The sequence below is a fragment of the Narcine bancroftii genome, chromosome 4, assembly GCF_036971445.1.
Source record: "Narcine bancroftii isolate sNarBan1 chromosome 4, sNarBan1.hap1, whole genome shotgun sequence".
In the NCBI taxonomy this organism is placed as follows: domain Eukaryota; kingdom Metazoa; phylum Chordata; class Chondrichthyes; order Torpediniformes; family Narcinidae; genus Narcine; species Narcine bancroftii.
The window spans coordinates 44,684,839-44,702,203 of record NC_091472.1 but is presented as its reverse complement, the minus strand read 5'-3'; the positions used below and the strand labels follow the sequence as shown (position 1 = coordinate 44,702,203).

At 36.5% G+C, this 17,365-nt stretch overlaps 1 protein-coding gene across 8 annotated transcripts in view; it reads left to right on the top strand.

Annotated features, from left to right (window-relative positions):
* Positions 1–17,365, top strand: part of LOC138760509 (echinoderm microtubule-associated protein-like 4) — a 348,904-nt gene that overhangs the window by 233,490 nt on the left and 98,049 nt on the right. For all 8 annotated transcript variants that reach the window (XM_069931142.1, XM_069931139.1, XM_069931140.1 and 5 more), the window contains one exon: positions 5,840–5,965. In XM_069931142.1, coding sequence (XP_069787243.1) covers positions 5,840–5,965 — 126 coding nt within the window. The remainder of the gene's footprint in view (positions 1–5,839; positions 5,966–17,365) is intronic.

The window sequence follows — 17,365 nt, the reverse complement described above, 5'->3', positions numbered from 1 at the left end:
GCATTACAATGTGGATAAATGTGAGGTCATCCACTTTGGTAATACAAACCAGAGGGCAGATTACTATTTGAATGGCAATAGATCAAGAGATGGGGAAGTGCAGAGAGACCTAGGGATACTTGTACACCAGTCTCTGAAGGCGAGCATGCAGGTACAGCAGGCGGTTAAAAAGGCAAATGGTATGTTGGTCTTCATATCAAGAGGGTTTGAGTATAGGAACAAGGATACCTTACTGCAGCTGTACAGGGCCTTGGTGAGACCACACCTGGAGTATTGTGTGCAGTTTAGGTCACCTTATCTAAGGAAGGATGTTCTTGCAATGGAGGGAGTGCAGAGGCGATTCACCAGGCTGATACCTGGAATGGCAGGAATGACTTATGAGGAAAGATTGCGCAAATTGGGATTGTACTCGCTGGAGTTTAGAAGATTGAGAGGGGATCTCATAGAGACATATAAAATTCTGGCAGGACTGGACAGAATGGATGCAGATGGGATGTATCCAATGATGGGAAAATCCAGAACCCGGGGCCATGGTTTGAGGATAATAGGCAAACCACTTAGGACCGAGATGAGGAGGAATTTCTTTACCCAGAGGGTGGTGAATCTGTGGAATTCATGGCCACAGAGCGCAGTAGAGGCAGGTTCATTAAATATATTTAAGAGGGAATTAGATATATTTCTTCAGTATAAGGGTATTAAAGGTTACGGAGAGAAGGCGGGGACGGAGTACTGAACTTTAAGATCAGCCATGATCTCGTTGAATGATGGAGCAGGCTCGAAGGGTCGAATGACCTACTCCTGCTCCTATCTTCTAAGTTTCTATGTTTAACTGGGAAAGAGAGCTGGCAAGCATCCTTATAAAAGACAGTGGAAAGTGATGTAGACTCGGTTTCTGTGGAAGACAGTGGGTTCATTGTAAATGTCTTGGATAATTTGTTTTCTGAGATGGAAACAGATCTAGGAAGGGGAAAGAAATGTTAGAAAAGGTCAAAATGATTTTGGAGCAGGGTGGAACTTAGTAGTGTCAATGAGAAAGACTTGGAGAATGGTAGCAAAGGAGGTTTGGAACAAGGACTGTTCCACATGGGCATCATGAAGACCTGAGCATGTGCCCACGGCTACACTTTAGATTTGTGGGATGTGTCAAAGAGGGTAAGAAGAAGTTCTTAGTGTTGGTGGAAGGGAATTGTTTGGGTCTTTGTTGTAGAATGAAAGAATTTAAGATCAAAAGTGTATAAAGACTGTTCATTGTAAAGATGTTGTGGTTGGAGCCAGGGAGTCAGAAGTCGTCAAAATCCTGCAAGGTTTCTTAGATGTAGGTAGTAAGAAAGTGACGAGGTGGCAGTACTAATACAAAGTATGTGGAGATTAGTTCACTGAGACAAGAAAAGACAAATCCAAAGGACAGGCCAGACCTGTTGTTGATCTGGAGAAAGAGGTAGAAGTGGCAAGTGTGGGGTTGGGGCACTAGTGAATAGGAGGCTGTGGAGGAGAGATCTGATGTGATGAGATCTGTAACTGTGTGAGAAACAGTTCTCTGGTGTTCGTTGGTGGAGTCATGGTCCAGGGTGAAGTACTTGGAGCTACAAACCTAAGTACTATAAGCTTTGCCATTTGGCCTCTGCAAGGGCTTTATCAGATGGCCAGCAGATTCTGTCAGATTCATTTTTTTGAAGGGGTGACATAGAGACCAACAATGAAGTTAGGATATATATCATGAACAGCAGGGTCCTTGAGTATTAAGAAACATAGGGACCATGGTGCACAAGTATGAAAATTCTTGAAGGTCACAGCATAGGCAGATATGTTTAAAAACATTGGTCAGACCTCAAATGGAGTACAATGGAGAGGAAAGATGGAAAGTGTTGTAGAGGAGATTTGCCAGGATATTGTCTTACTTGGAGTGTTTCTCTTATGAGAGGAGTGTCTAGATGTGCTTTCCCAGGGGCAGAGGAGGTGAAGAGGGGATGTAATTCATGTATGTAAAAGGAGGACTGTTGCAAGCTTTTTCCAATTCAGAGGTGGGTGAAACTAGAGAACATAAATTTAGAGAAGACTTGATAGAGGTCTACAAGATTAAGAGAGATATAGATAGGGTGGACAGCTGGCACCGGTTTCCAAGGGCAGGATCAGCAAACACCAGAGGACATGTACAAAGTTAAGGGAGGGAAGTTTAGGGGAGACATCAGGGGTCTGGTTTTTTACACAGAGAGTTGTGGGTGCCTGGAATGCCTTGCCGGGGATGGTGGTGGAAGCTGAAACATTGGGAGAATTTAAGAGACTCTTTGATAGACACATGAAAGAGAAATAGAGAGTTATGGGGTGGGGAGGATTTCATACATTTTTTTAGGAAGGAATATATGGGTTGGCACAACATCGAGGGCTGAAGGGCCTGTTCTATGCTCTAATGTTTAGAGGGGATCTGTGGGAGACTTTATGTACCCAGAGAATGGTGAATACTTGGAATGCACTGCTTTAGAGAATGGCAGAAGCAGAGTTACAGCATTTAAATAAATCTTTAGACCAGTACTTAAATCACTTGGGCATGTTGGAAAGTAGGATTAATATAGATTAAGGATTGTTTGGTGTAGATGTGGTTAGCTGAATTGTCTGTTTCTATGTCATTTAAAAATATATTTAAATTCATAATCAATGTTTTTCAAAAAACCATTCAGTTCACAATACTGCACCATATATATGGTGAGATTTAAGTTAGGGGAAAGTGTGTTAATTTCTTGTAAATTTCTACAGGAGTCATTGATGTCTGCTTGGGCTGTCCCATTTACCTGTTTGACCACAAGTATAAGTCTTGGGAAAGAAGGATATATTGGAATTGCTCTTTTATTTGTGTGGAGAAGCTGCTATTATATTGATAAAGTTAATTAGAGTTATCAGTCTTGAAATATTGAATCGTTATCTTAATAATTGTTCCCAATTATCGTTACAACCCTACGTTCTTCTATTTTTACTGCACCAAACTACGAAAAGCTGACTAATCTTTTGGTCTGGATCAACTCCTAACAATATTTATTTTCATGCTCTCTGGAGTTTTAGATTAAGGATTCTTTTTCAAAGAATTAAAATCAGAATGTAAAAAGGTTACAATAGATGGATGTTTAATTATTTGACATTTAGGTCCATTTTGCCAATAGGAGAAAAGTAAATGTTGTGCAAAATAGCACTCTTAAATGAGGAAGACTTGGCAATGGTTTCCAAATGCTTCATGCACTTCTATTCCAGTTGCCTGTGGCTATTACATTAGAATAATAGAGATTTTTGTGTTGTACATTTGAACAAAGACAATACAGCAGAAGTTTCAGACTTTTATTGATGCAATGAGTTAATGTGTGCTGAACCAAGAGATTCAACCTTTCTCAGATGCAGCAGTCTGAACACTGCCCTCAATATCCTGATCACCTTTAACAAAAGATTTTTAATAGATTTAAATGTTAAAAATAGGCTTGGATAAAAGTGCATTAAAATGACAGAAATGAAAACACTGACATAAAATTTGAACATGTGTGCCTCACCTTTTGCTCTATGTCTGCCAATCCTAATTGTCAATTGTTTGTCAAATAGCTGCATCCAGCCCTTCTCTCCTGCATGTCATTGCTCTGTGCCCATGTTTGATGCTGAGCTCAGCAGCTGAGTAGGGTGTTAGATGCCTGATTTCCAGCTTATCCTGCTCTTCCATTAATATTTTTATGAAGGTACACAATACAGTACATATTAAGTTTTTAATTGATTTTTTTATCAAATTTTATACACACACACACACACACATACATCACACACACACACACACACACACACACACACACACACACACACACACACACACCCATCACACACACAACAAAATGAGTAAGAACAAGATAAATATACTGTACGGGTACAAAGTAATTACAATGTATTCTAGAATAAAAATGAACATTGCGACTAATGATAAACAAACAGAATTCAATATTATATCTCTTGTTCCTGCAAAAAAAAAAGAAAAAAAAAACTGTAACTAATTTATCCTAAATATATAACCCCTAAACTAAAAAGAAAAAGCTGCTGGGATGCCTTAAGCCACCAAAAAGGTAACAGTAATGGTACGTTGGTGAATTGCCTTATATATAACTAAGGGAATTTGGGAAGAGATTATAAATGTGTGCTCGCTTCAGCAGCACATATACTAAAGAGATTATAAATGTTTCATAAGTTATATACAAAATAGTAAACCACTGTATTAAAAATGAAGTTTAAATGCATTGCAACCATCTACTGGTAAGTAATTGTTATGAGTTGATCCAAAATATATTGGCAGTTTTTAAGTTCTTGTTGAACATTAACATACTTCTCAGCCTGTTGACATGGAACATGCATGAAAACCTGAATTCACTTATTCTGGGCTTTCTCTTAAAAGTGGGCTGCATGTTACTAAAGTTTTCAAACTGATATTTTGCCACTCTTTGCTTACAAGTGATGAAACACAAGCCAGTTTATGTATATCATGTTTCTTTAATATTTTGATTTATTTGATTTGCATGACTATTTTTTTTCAGAGTATTTGACTTTACAAAACCACATGGGACAAGGAAAGGTTATTTTCCTGTACTGGACTATTTGATTATTTTCAAAATAATGCTATTGCAACAGAGAAGTGCAGGGTAAAATCACAGCAGAAGTGCAACTGACCCAAATGTATTTAACAGATTGAGCTTTTATTCACTATTAACCTAAAGCCAACTTTTATTGCATTCAAGATCCTTGAAGTAAAATCTGTAACGGACAAAATTTAAAAAAAAACAGATTCAAGGATTTTATCATAGATTTATAAAATATTTTTTGATAAGAAATCTTCATAATCTCAAGACTCATTGACATTTTTTTCTTTTTGGGAAGAATGGAATTATTGCACTATATAGAAAAAAAAGGAAATCAACTTCATTTCTAAGCCGATATTTTGCAAGATTCATTATAGACATTCATCAGCTTGTTTAGTGAAATCAATGACAATGGGTATTGTTGCATACTTCCATTCTATCAAGTCACTTATCTACAAGTTATGAAGAGGATGTAGAAAATCAGAATTTAACTGTTATGTTGTACTGATGCAAACTGATAGCTTTAATATTGCATTTCATTAAGATGGTGATTAAGTTCACAATAATAGTCAAACCTCTGTGTAAACTACTTATTTATGGCTAGCCAAAAATGCAAGTTTATGTTAAAAAATTCTTTGTGAAAAAGGATAACCATAACGTGCTTCTCCTACAAGTTAAACATAAACTGTCTTTTGATAATTCATCAGGTTTACAGGTATTAACTAAAATAAATAGAATTTACCTTCAGACTTTATTTAATTATATTTTTACTTTCCAGATTCCCTGTTTATGTGGTAAATAAATGTTATATTAACATTTGAATAGAATTGGCTTTTACTACAGTGTCAAAAGTGTTGTCTTTAAGGAGTTTGCATACACTGAATTAATAGATCCTTAACTATTCTAAGTCTATCCAACCATGAGCAAGTATTTTGTTTTCATTTGATCATATAGTCAATTTTTATTTGAATTGATATAACTTTAGATTTCAAATTAGTTTTCATTCAATTCATAAGCCCAAGATTAACTACTTCCTGCCTTGGTTAATACTTATTGTAGCATTACTGTAGTGGCTTGCATCTTTTTTGGCAATTAACTTAAGGTGCTTGATTAATCTAACTTTTCATTTGTCTAGCTTTGAAGACCTTGCTCCTACTGCTTCCCCTCTGCTGCTTTATTTAATTGCAGGAATGTGTAACCTTCCTTCATATTATTGTGGTAACAGGCTTGCTTCAATTTTTTTTCAGTGTAAAGCGGAGTTCAACAGTTGAAAGGTCACAGAGCAGCAGCTGCGAAGGTTTAGATGAGAGCCGTAACAAAATTTTGAGAGCACATTCAACATCAAAGTTATTAAAACACAAAAGTACAGATAAGTAAGCACTAAATTTGTGTACTTAAAAATCTTTAAAGTTTTTTTTAATCTTAGAAATGCAAAATCGGTTTGAGAGTATTTGATGTATGATAATTTCAGATTATGAAATGTCAGTTCCTTCCAAGAAATAAAAATGCTAACATCCAAAACCAATTTGAAAAACTTTTTATTTTGTTCTCTACCTATGCTCTTATAAATAATGATAGATCTAAATTTGACTATTCATTGCAGTTGGTATTATTAAACTCAAGGCCTTATTTTAACTGTTTGTTCTTTATGGTCACAGTTACCATAATTTACACGGTGCTTCTGAATCTTGCACCACCACAGGCCAGGGTGAGATTCTCAATTTGTCAGGCAGAACTTAAAAATAATCCTACATTTGGTTGTTGTTACTGAAACCAGTCCTTATCTTAATTGTAGTTGCACTTGGCTTAGTTTTGGGTTCTGAATGCACATGCACTAAATACTGCATGCAAATGCAGAACAAATTACTGATTGCATGGTTAGGCATGAGTTTGTACCTGCAAATCGGAATTTTATAGAAATTATTTGTTATTCAAAAGTATTGCTGATTACTGCTGTGGTGGCACAGATGATATTGTGGTTAGCGCAACACTGTTACAGCACCAGCAATTGGGACTGGGGTTCGAATCCCATGCTACCTGTAAGGAATTGGTACGTTCTCCCCATGCCTGCGTGGGCTTTCCCCAGGGGCTCCGGTTTCCTCCCTCCATTCAAAATGTACCGGGGTGGGGGGGTTATAGGTTAATTCGGCAGAATGGACTCATGAGCCGAAAGGGTATGTTACTGTGCTGTATGTCTAATTTTTTTTTAAATTAATAAAAGATTAAAACTCAAAATTTGCCTGTTTAGATCTACTGTGGAATTAATGGTTATGACCAAACTTGTGGCAGAGGTACAAGTTGTTAAATTTAGTCATGGTGAAAAGACCTTTTGTTTCTTTTATAGTTTCATAATTGAAGGTGAAGTTAAACTCTTTTTTCCCCCATTCCTTCTTCAATCTTTTAAGATGTAATATCTGCCCAAGATCTTGCTTGCACTCATAGGTCTTCATAAAATCTCTGCCAGCTGCAGGCAGAACCAAGTATTGTAAAAGTCATATGACACACTCGAGTTAAAAGTTTATTTTGATGATGTAAATATTATTTCACTTTATAAACATTCCAGTGTGTTTTTTTTTAACACAAATGTCAGTAATGGCTGATGTGGTGAATGAAAAATGCATTCTTATGTTGGGTTCTGAAATTGTGGAAATACTTTGGAAGCTATAGCTGGAATTCTGTTTTGTCCATAATCATCCATGTATCAGCAATGTTTGATATCAAAGCAAAAGTTTGATAAGGACATAAAAAAAACAGAAAATACTGAAAATACCTGGCAAGTCAAAAAGCCAAGGTTCCTTAACATTGAAAATTAGACAAAAGGAGCTGTAAAGCTGTTGAAAGTTTTGGAAGGGGGTGTGCCTGATGGAGTGGCCATGGGGATAAGAAGGTAATATGGTCAATGAGTGAGTGGGTGTGGTTATGTGAATACATTATAAGGAGAATATAGACAAAATAACATGGGCAAAAGAATGAGGGAATTGCAAAATACAGAGCAAGAGGACAAGCATAAGTCAACCTAGGCATAACCTCCACTCATGGGAAAATTAAAAAAATACAGGCGTATCTAATGGTACAAACAAAATACTGATAGATACCAAAAAATCAAGTAATCTGAAGTTGTAGAATTCAATGTTAAGCCCAGAAGGGTACACTGATGGAAAAAGAGATGCTGCTCCTCACATTTTAATTGGTCCTTGCTGTTACAGTACAGGAGGCACAGAGCAATAGGTCAGAGTGGAAATGAGATGAGGATAGTCACAGTTGGTCCTGCAGACAATGCAAATGTTCAACAAACTCGCACAGAACTCAATGGTTTCATTTCTTTTGCTGTCCATTTCTATCCTGCCCTCGCCAACATGTGGTCAATCTTTGACTCTTCCCTTTTCTAGATATCCCAATTTCCATCTCAAGCAATGGTCAGGCAATTAGCATCCATTGCAAGCTAACTGACTCCTATAATTATCTTGACAACTCTTCAACCCATATTTTTTTAAACTTTATTTATTCGTTCAAAAAACAAATAATATGACATATACAGCAATTAAACATGAACATTTTTTTTAAAAAAAAAGAAAAGAAAAGATCCCCCCCCCACTTCAGCCAACTCTCCTAAGGAGAACCATAAAAAAAGAAAAAAGAAAGAATATTTAAAAAAAAGTTAAATATACATATTAAAATCTAATCAATATAAATTGAAATGTAAATATTCTGAGTATAACAACTGCTTATTAATAAAAGAATTATTATTAACTTGCAAAACATATGTAATTTTTTCCATTATTAAACAATATTTCATCTCCTTATGCCATCTATTAATATCAATCATATTTGTATCTTTCCACGTACTAGCAATACATTTTTTCGCTACAGATAAAGCTAAATATACAAAAGCAAGCTGAAACTTATCTAATCCCAAGCCTTTCAAAGGTTGCAAACTACCCAATAAAAATACTGTTGGATCTAATATTGAATTTTCTTCCAAAAATATTGTATATGTATACATGACCAAACAGCATGAAAAAAAGTTCCAATAGATTTACCACATCTAAAACACAAATCTGATTCATTAAAACCCTATTTTTTTAATTTTTCAGGTGTCAAATATAATTGATGTAAAAAATTGTAATTAGTCATTGCATAACATGCATTTATCTATCTAGTTACACTATCATAACAAATATCTAACCAATCCTTTTCAGAAAAAGTAAAACCAATATCCACTTCCCATTTAATTTTAGGTCTATCCCAACCCTTTTTATCCATACCATCCTGTAATATTTGATACATTAATGAAATATAACCCTTCTCTCGTACCTTCATAAGGGAAGTCTCAAATTTAGTCATTTTAGGTAAAATCATATCTCTACCAAACATACATTTTACCAAAGATCGAATTTGATAATAAAGAAATAAAGAATTCTTATCAATACCAAAATCTTCCCTCATCTGATTAAAAGATAAAAACTTACCCTCTTTAAAACAATCTCCCAAATTTTCCACACCTTTAAATCTCCAATGCAATAAACTGATTATGTATTGAAAAAGAAATAAGTTGATTATTATACAACGGAGTCAATGCCAATAATTTACCCCTAGAACCTATCATTTTATTTTATTTATCCATAACTTCATTGAATGTTTTAATATAGGCACATTATATTGTTGTAACAAATTTATATTCCACCTAAACAAAAATTGATGCTATTTACAAATTTTTGGAGGTACAAGGATTGATAGGGAATAATCAGCATGGTTTTGTCAGGGGTAGATCATGCTTGACAAACCTGATTGAGTTCTTCGAGGGGGTTACAAAAAAGGTTGATGAAGAGAAAGCTGTGGATGTTTTCTATTTGGACTTTAGTAAAGCTTTTGACAAAGTTCCCCACAGGAGGTTAGGAAAAAAGGTGGAGGCATTAGGTATAAATAAGGAGGTAGTGAAATGGATTCAGCAGTGGTTGGATGGAAGGTGTCAGAGAGTAGTGGTAGAAAATTGTTTGTCCAATTGGAGGCCGGTGACTAGTGGAGTTCCTCAGGGTTCGGTCCTGGGTCCACTATTATTTGTTATATATATTAACGATCTGGATGTAGGGGTAGAGAATTGGATAAGCAAGTTTGCAGATGACACAAAGATTGGTGGTGTTGTGGACAGTGAGGTAGATTACCGTAGATTAAAAGGTGATTTAGGAAGGCTGGAGGTGTGGGCTGAGAAATGGCTGATGGAATTTAATACAGATAAATGTGAGGTGCTGCATTTTGGAAAGGCAAATTTAAATAGGTCATATACATTGAATGGTAGACAATTGAGGAGTGCAGAGCAACAAAGGGATTTAGGAGTTATGGTAAATAGTACCCTCAAGGCTGATGCTCGGGTAGATGGTGTGGTGAAGAAGGCATTTGGAATGTTGGCCTTCATAAATTGGAGTATTGAATTCAAGAGTAGGGAGGTTATGATGAAATTGTACAAGGCATTGGTGAGGCCAAATTTGGAGTACTGTGTACAGTTTTGGTCACCAAATTATAGGAAAGATATAAACAAAATAGAGAGAGTGCAGAGAAGGTTCACGAGAATGTTGACAGGATTTCAGGGCCTGAGTTACAGGGAAAGGTTGTGCAGACTGGGGCTTTTTTCTCTGGAGCGTAGAAGATTGAAAGGGGACTTGATAGAGGTGTTTAAGATTTTAAAAGGGACAGACAGAGTAAATGTGGATAGGCTTTTTCAATTAAGAAAGGGGGAGATTCAAACTAGAGGACATGGTTTAAGATTGAAGGGGGAAAACTATAAGGGGAACATGAGGGGAAATTTCTTTACGCAGAGGTTGGTGGGGATGTGGAATGAGCTTCCGGCAGACGTGGTCGAGGCGGGATCATTGGTTACATTTAAGGAAAGACTGGATCGTTACATGGATAGGAGGGGACTAGAGGGGTATGGACTGGGTGCTGGTCAGTGGGACTAGGAGGGTGGGAATTTTCTACGGCATGGACTAGTAGGGCCGAACTGGCCTGTTCTGTGCTGTAAGTGGTTATATGGTTATATGGTTATATGGTTATAGAAATACTTGCCATCTCAATTTTAGCCCAACTAAGAGGCCGTACCAAATCCATCAATAAACTAATAAATTTAAGTTGGGCTGCCCCATAATAATTTTGAAAATGTGGTGAACGTAATACCCCTAACTCATATTTCCGTTAATTTATTCAAAGCTACTCTTGAAAATTTACCCCTCCATAAAAACTCCCTAACCATTTTATTTAAATCTCAAAAAAAAATTTTATCAAGTAAATACGGAATAGATTGAAACAAATATTGTATACGCGGAAAGATATTCATCTTAATTATATTTATCCTTCCCATTAAATTAATAAGTAAATCTTTCCATTTAATTAAATCAGTTTTAATTTTTTTATTAACAGAGCATAATTTAATTTATATAAAGATTGATAATTAACATTCAAAATTATACCCAGATATCCAATTCAATCAGTCCACTTCAAATTAATAATATTCTTATAAACTGAATAATTTCCTTCACTTACTGGTAATATTTTACTTTTTTCCCAATTAACTTTATATCCATGTTGTATGGCTTGGGATTAGATAAGCTTCAAATGCAAAAGTGACTGAGCTGGATTTGTTAAATACACCAATATGTCATCAGCAAATAAATTAATTTTATATTCCTCATCTAAAACTTTCATACCTTGTATCTGTGTATTTTGTCTTATCAAATGTGCTAAAGGTTCAATCACTAACGCAAACAAAGCTGGTGATAAAGGACAACCTTGACAAGTTGATCGAGTTAACTTGAAAGATTCCAAAATCAAACCATTCATCAATACTCTAGCTACCGGTTTACTATATAGAGCCCTAATTCAACCAATGAAAGATGGACCAAACTTAAATTTCTCCAAAACTTTAAACAAAAAATTCCATTCAACTCTATCAAATGCTTTTTCTGCATCTAAGGATATCACCATCGGATGATCTAAAGATTGTCGAAATCTATTAAACTAGTCACTCACAAAATATTATCTGAAGCATATATATTCTTTAAAAAAAACTGTTTGATCAATATGTATCAATTTTGGTAAAAATTTAGCCAATCCATTCACTAATACTTTAGCTATTATTTTATAATCTATATTTAACAACAAAATTGGTCTATATGAAGATACCCTCAAAGGATCTCTATCTTCCTTTAGGAATTATTGTAATTAAAGCACTAAAACAAGACTCAGGTAAATCATAGTATTCTCTTACATGACGTAATATATCCCCAAACACTGTAGATAAATCATCATTAAAAAAATTATAAAATTCAACCGAAAATCCATCATCACCAGGCGATTTACTATTTGGCATTTCCAGCATAGCCATTTTAATTTCTGAATCAGTTCTTCTAACTCCTGTATATCCCTATCCTCTAATACCGGTAAATTGAACTGTGATTAAAAAAAATCAATCGAACCAGTTTCCTGTTTTCTTTCAGATGTATAAAACTTTTTATAAAATGAATAAAATTCATCATTAATCTCACGACGTTTATGTAATAAGAGAATTTCGTCTAAGAGCATTATTAGTCCTCGATATCTGTTCTTTCTTTAATTGCCATGCCAATACCTTGTGTGCTTTCTCTCCCCATTCGTAATACCGTTGTTTAGTCCTATTAATCACACATTCAAATTGATAAGATTGCAGGGTATTATATTTCAATTTCAACCTAGATAATTCTATTCTCTGATCTTCTGTAGCATCTTTCTGAAATTCCCTTTCTAACTCATCGATCTGTTTCTCTTATTCAAGACTCTGATTTAATTGATTCTTTTTTATTTTAGAAGTATAACTATTATTTGTCCTCTCAAATAGGCTTTCATAGCATCCCATAATACAAACTTACTTTGAACAGATTTAGAATTTTCTTTCAAAAAATATTAATTTGTTTTTTCAAAAAATCAATTAATTCAGTTTTTTTAACAACATTGTATTAAATCTACAGCGATACGCTATTTGAATTTTCTCAGAAGTTTCATATGTAAAATATAACAGGGAATGATCTGAAATCACCCTAGTTTTATATTCCACTTGTTGTATTTTCCCTTGTAAATGTGCTGATACTAAAAAGAAATCAATCCTTGAAAACGATTCATGTCTAGATGAATAAAAGGAAAAAAATCTTTCTCTGTTGGATTAAGACATCTCCAAATATCTACTAAATTAAGATCTTTCATCAACGCTTGGACCTGGATTGCCATCTTGGATTTTTTAACTTTCTTCAGAGATTTATCTAATAAAGGTTCCAAAACACAATTAAAATCACCACCAACTAACATATTATCATTAGCTTGACCCAATCATAAAAATGCATCTGAAATAAATACTTCATCATCTGCATTTGGAGCATAAATATTAAGTAAAGTCCAAAATAAACTAAAAATTTTACAATTCATTTTAAGAATACATCCTGCCTTTTCCTCCATTGATTGTAATTCAAAAGATAAAATTTTATGTATCAAAATTGCTATTCCTTTAGCTCCAGAATTAAATGAAGAAAAATATTCATGCCCAACCCAATCCCTTTTTAATTTCACACTTTCCTTCACATTCAGATGTGTTTCTTGTAAAAACGCAATATCAATTTTCATTTTCTTAATATACGCCAAGACTCGCTTATGTTTAATCGTACTATTTAATCCTTGAACATTAAAAGTAGCAAACCTCAACTTCGACATATCTACTATTATTACTAAATACCAATAATATCTTGATATAAAAACTCAAATCAACATATATAGGCCCTCCAATTTAAAAAAATCACAAATTAAAAACTAAGAAAAAATAAAATAAAAATAAAAATAAAAAATAAAAAAAATCTCCCCCCCCCCCTCCAAAAGAAAAACTACCAAAAGGTAGTAATCCCCTAAACAAAAATTGGGTGTGGATCACCCACCAGTGGCTGTTGACTAGTAAAGAACTTAGTGCAAATCTCCCCCTCCCCAGCCAAACAATCAGTAACATCCAAGTATCATAATAACAAAAGAAAAAATAAAATAAGAAAATTCTTCTTTTCTTCCAAAAGACTCCAGTCTCGAAGATCCCATTTCGGAAGGAGGTGGACTCTTTCCATTCCCATTTTTCCCATTTCTGCCATTTTTTCCGTTTCCAGAACTACCAAATTTTTCTTTAGGAGATAATGGTGAGCTACGTCTTTGTCCTCTTATATCCAGCAATGAGTCAGCAAAAATCATTGCTTCACAATCATTTTCAAAATGCCGAAATTGATAGTCTCTATAAAAGACCTTCAACACAGCAGGGTAACAAAAAGTAGACTTATAACCTTTACGCCACAAAACTTATTTAACTGGATTAAATCGATGTCGACGTTGAATGACCTCTTGACTCAGATCAGGATAAAAAAAGACTACTATTCTGAATCAATAATGGGGTTTGTCGTTGTCTCGCATTTTGTACTGCAAGTTGAAGTATTCCTTCTCTATCCAAATAACTCAGACATCGAATTATTACCGGTCTCGGGGGTTGACCAGCTGAGGGTATTCTTCTTCAAGCTCTATGGGCTCTTTTCAGTACCAATCCCCCAGAGAAAAGTTCTTGCCCTAATATTTATGGGATCCAGTCTTTAAAGAAACGAAGAGACTCTTGTCCTTCTATACCTTCTGGCAAACCAACAATTTTCACATTATTCCTTCTGCTTTGTTTTTTTCAAATAATCTATTTTTCTTTCTAGCTCCTTTGCACGATCTCTCAATTCTATGACTGATTTTTCCACCTTCAACACTTTTTCTGTGTTAGAGGTCACTTGTTGTTTACAGTCCAAAAAAGCAGTCTGAAATTTTAAAAATTCTTAATAAGATGCATCCACATGTGCTTTAACCGTATTTAATTCTGAACTTACACCAGCATTCATTGGAACCATCTCATTCATTAGAGATGTCAACATAGGTTGAATAACTGCATTCAATTGCATACATTGTGAATCTGTAGATCTCAGCTCTGCTCTCTCTGACCTGGTGGCAGAACAAGGTAACTGCAGCTCCTGCTGCAACTCAACAAAAGGCATTTTAAAAGATTTATTGCGGGTCTGGACTCCCAGCAACGGCATTCCGACTTCTTCAGGGAGTCGCTGCTGGTCTACCCCCGCATCTTGTAGTCTTCTCATCCATTCACGAAGAAAAACGACTTCTTCAGATTGTAATGCTGCCTGATGCATTTCCTTTTCAGCCTCCACAGGCGATCCTTGGGATTTAGGCAATGAAGAAATTGAGCCTGTGGCTGTTTCAAGTCGTCTAGGCCTCAAATCTTCAGCACTTCAAAAATGTATTTTCTTTTGAACTTGAGATTTAGTCTTTTTACCATTAGTGGCCATAATAATTCCTTAATAATTTAAACTAAAATTTAAAAAGTTTAAACTTGGAAACAAAGGGTTAAAAACGGGTATTTAAAAGTCTGGCCAAAGAGGTCGAGATTGCACGTCTAGACTATGCCATCTTGCCACGCCCCCCCCCTTCAACCCATCTTGAGAGGGTTGAACTCTTCCAGCTTATCATATAACTCTTCCATTCTTCCAGTTCCTTCTAATCTTTTTATTACGAGAATTTTATTTTACTGGCACCTCTGAAATGTTTCCTTTCTTTCTAAACTGCGAATTCTCTTTTTTACTGTTAGCAAATGCATGGACCGCATCTCAGCCTCTCTCCTCAGAGTCAAAACAAGTAGAGAATTCCCCTGGATTTCACCTTCCTCCCTACTTCCTTCCTACTTCATTCACCAGATTATTCTCCACATCTTCTGCCTTCTTCAAAGATATTCCACAACCAGATTCAGCTCCCCCCCCCCACCCTCTTCTTCCTTTCAAAGGTTTGCAGGGACCCCTCCCTTCTTATGGCACCTTTGCTTGCAACCACAAGCTGTATTTTTGCATTTCCTTTCCAACAATCTGGGGACCTAAACAGACTTTTCAGGTGAAGAACCAATTCATTCTCTAATCTAATGTCCTGCATTCAGTGTTCACAGTCTGGTCTCCTCCTCCTCCTCCTCCTCCTCATTGGTGCTTCATCAAACAGCTGCAGTCAGTCCACAGTTGTGGCCCTGAGCTTCCCTTCGCCTGCCACTTTAATTCACCATCGCACTCCCACTCTGACCTGTCAGTTTGTGGCCTCCTGTTCTTTAACAGGAAGGCCCAACACGAATTTGAGAAACAGCATCTTGATTTCAATGTGGGTACATTATTGCCTTCTGGGCTCAATTTAAAACTCTCCATCTTCAGTTACCTTGATTTTATCCATGTTCTTTTGTCTTTGTTCTCATGCTCTTGCTGCATTTAGTCACTTATTGACCAGATATGACTTTCTGACATGATCATCTCAGATTTACTCTATCAAAAACCTGGTATCAGAAACCTAGGATGACAAGGCATCATCCCCAGCAATTGCAATAGCCAAGCGGTCTAAGGCTATCAGGGAAGCAAAGCGTGCACACGTCCAGCATATTCATAGTCACCTACTGAACAGCAAGGACACGTGATGCATGTGGAAGTGCATCTAAAAAATTTACACCATCCGGCTTTGTTGGTAATGCCTCCCTCCTAGATGCACTGAACAACTTCTATGCACGTTTGGAGGCGAAAAACAAAGTGGCGGTGAAGTAGACCACCTCTCCTCCAAATGATCAGGTGCTATGTCTTGCAGTGGCTGATGTGAAGAGAGATTTAGGCAAGGTCAACCCACAGAAAGCTGCTGAACCAGATAACATTCCCAGCAGAGTCCTCAGGGGATGTGTGGCTCAGCTACTGGATGTTCTCACCAACATCTTTAACATTTCCCTGAAAAGCGCCATGTTCCCAACATGCTTCAAAGTCCCTGTCATTGTCCCCGTGCCAAAGAGGTCATCTGTGTCCTGCCTCGATAACTACAGCTGTCTCACTCGTGCCCCTCATCATGAAGCGCTTCGAGAGGCTCGTCATGGGACACATCAAGCTCCTATTGCTCCCGTCATTGGATCCACTGCAGTTCGCATACAGATCCAACCGCTCTATTGACAATGCTATCGTCCCCAACCCAATAAGGAGTTGTTTATTCAAATGCTGTTTATTGACTTCAGTTCAGTATTCAACACAAACATACCTCAGTACCTGATAAGGAAGTTGAACCTGCTGAGTCTAAGCACCTCCTTCTGCAATTGGATTCTTGACTTCCTGAAGGGGAGACCTTAAGCAGTCTGGATTGGAAACAGCACATCCAAGACCATCACACTGAGTACAGTGCTGTGTGCTTAGTCCACTGCTGTTCACTCTGCTGACCCATGACTGTGCAACTAAACAGCTTGAATCACATTGTTAAGTTCGCTGATGACATGACCGTGGTGGGTCTTATTAGTAAGAATGAGGAGTCAGTGTACAGATATGAGGTGCAGTCACAAATGAATGGATGCACAGCCAACAACCTGTATCTGAACATGAATAAAACAAAAGAGATGGTTGTCAACTTCAGGAGGGCTCGGGGGACCACGCTCCACTGACCATTAATGCCTTGACCATTGAGGTTGTCAAGAGTATCAAGTTCCTTGGAGTGCACTTGGCAGAGAATCTCACCTGGTCCCTTAACACCAGCTCCATAGCCAAGAAAGCCCAGCAGCACCTCTACTTCCTGCAAAGACTGAGGAAAATTCATCTCCCCCCTCCCCCCCTCCATCCTCACTACATTCTACAGAGGATGTATCGAGAGTATCCTGTGCAACTGCATCACCTCCTGGTTTGGAAGCT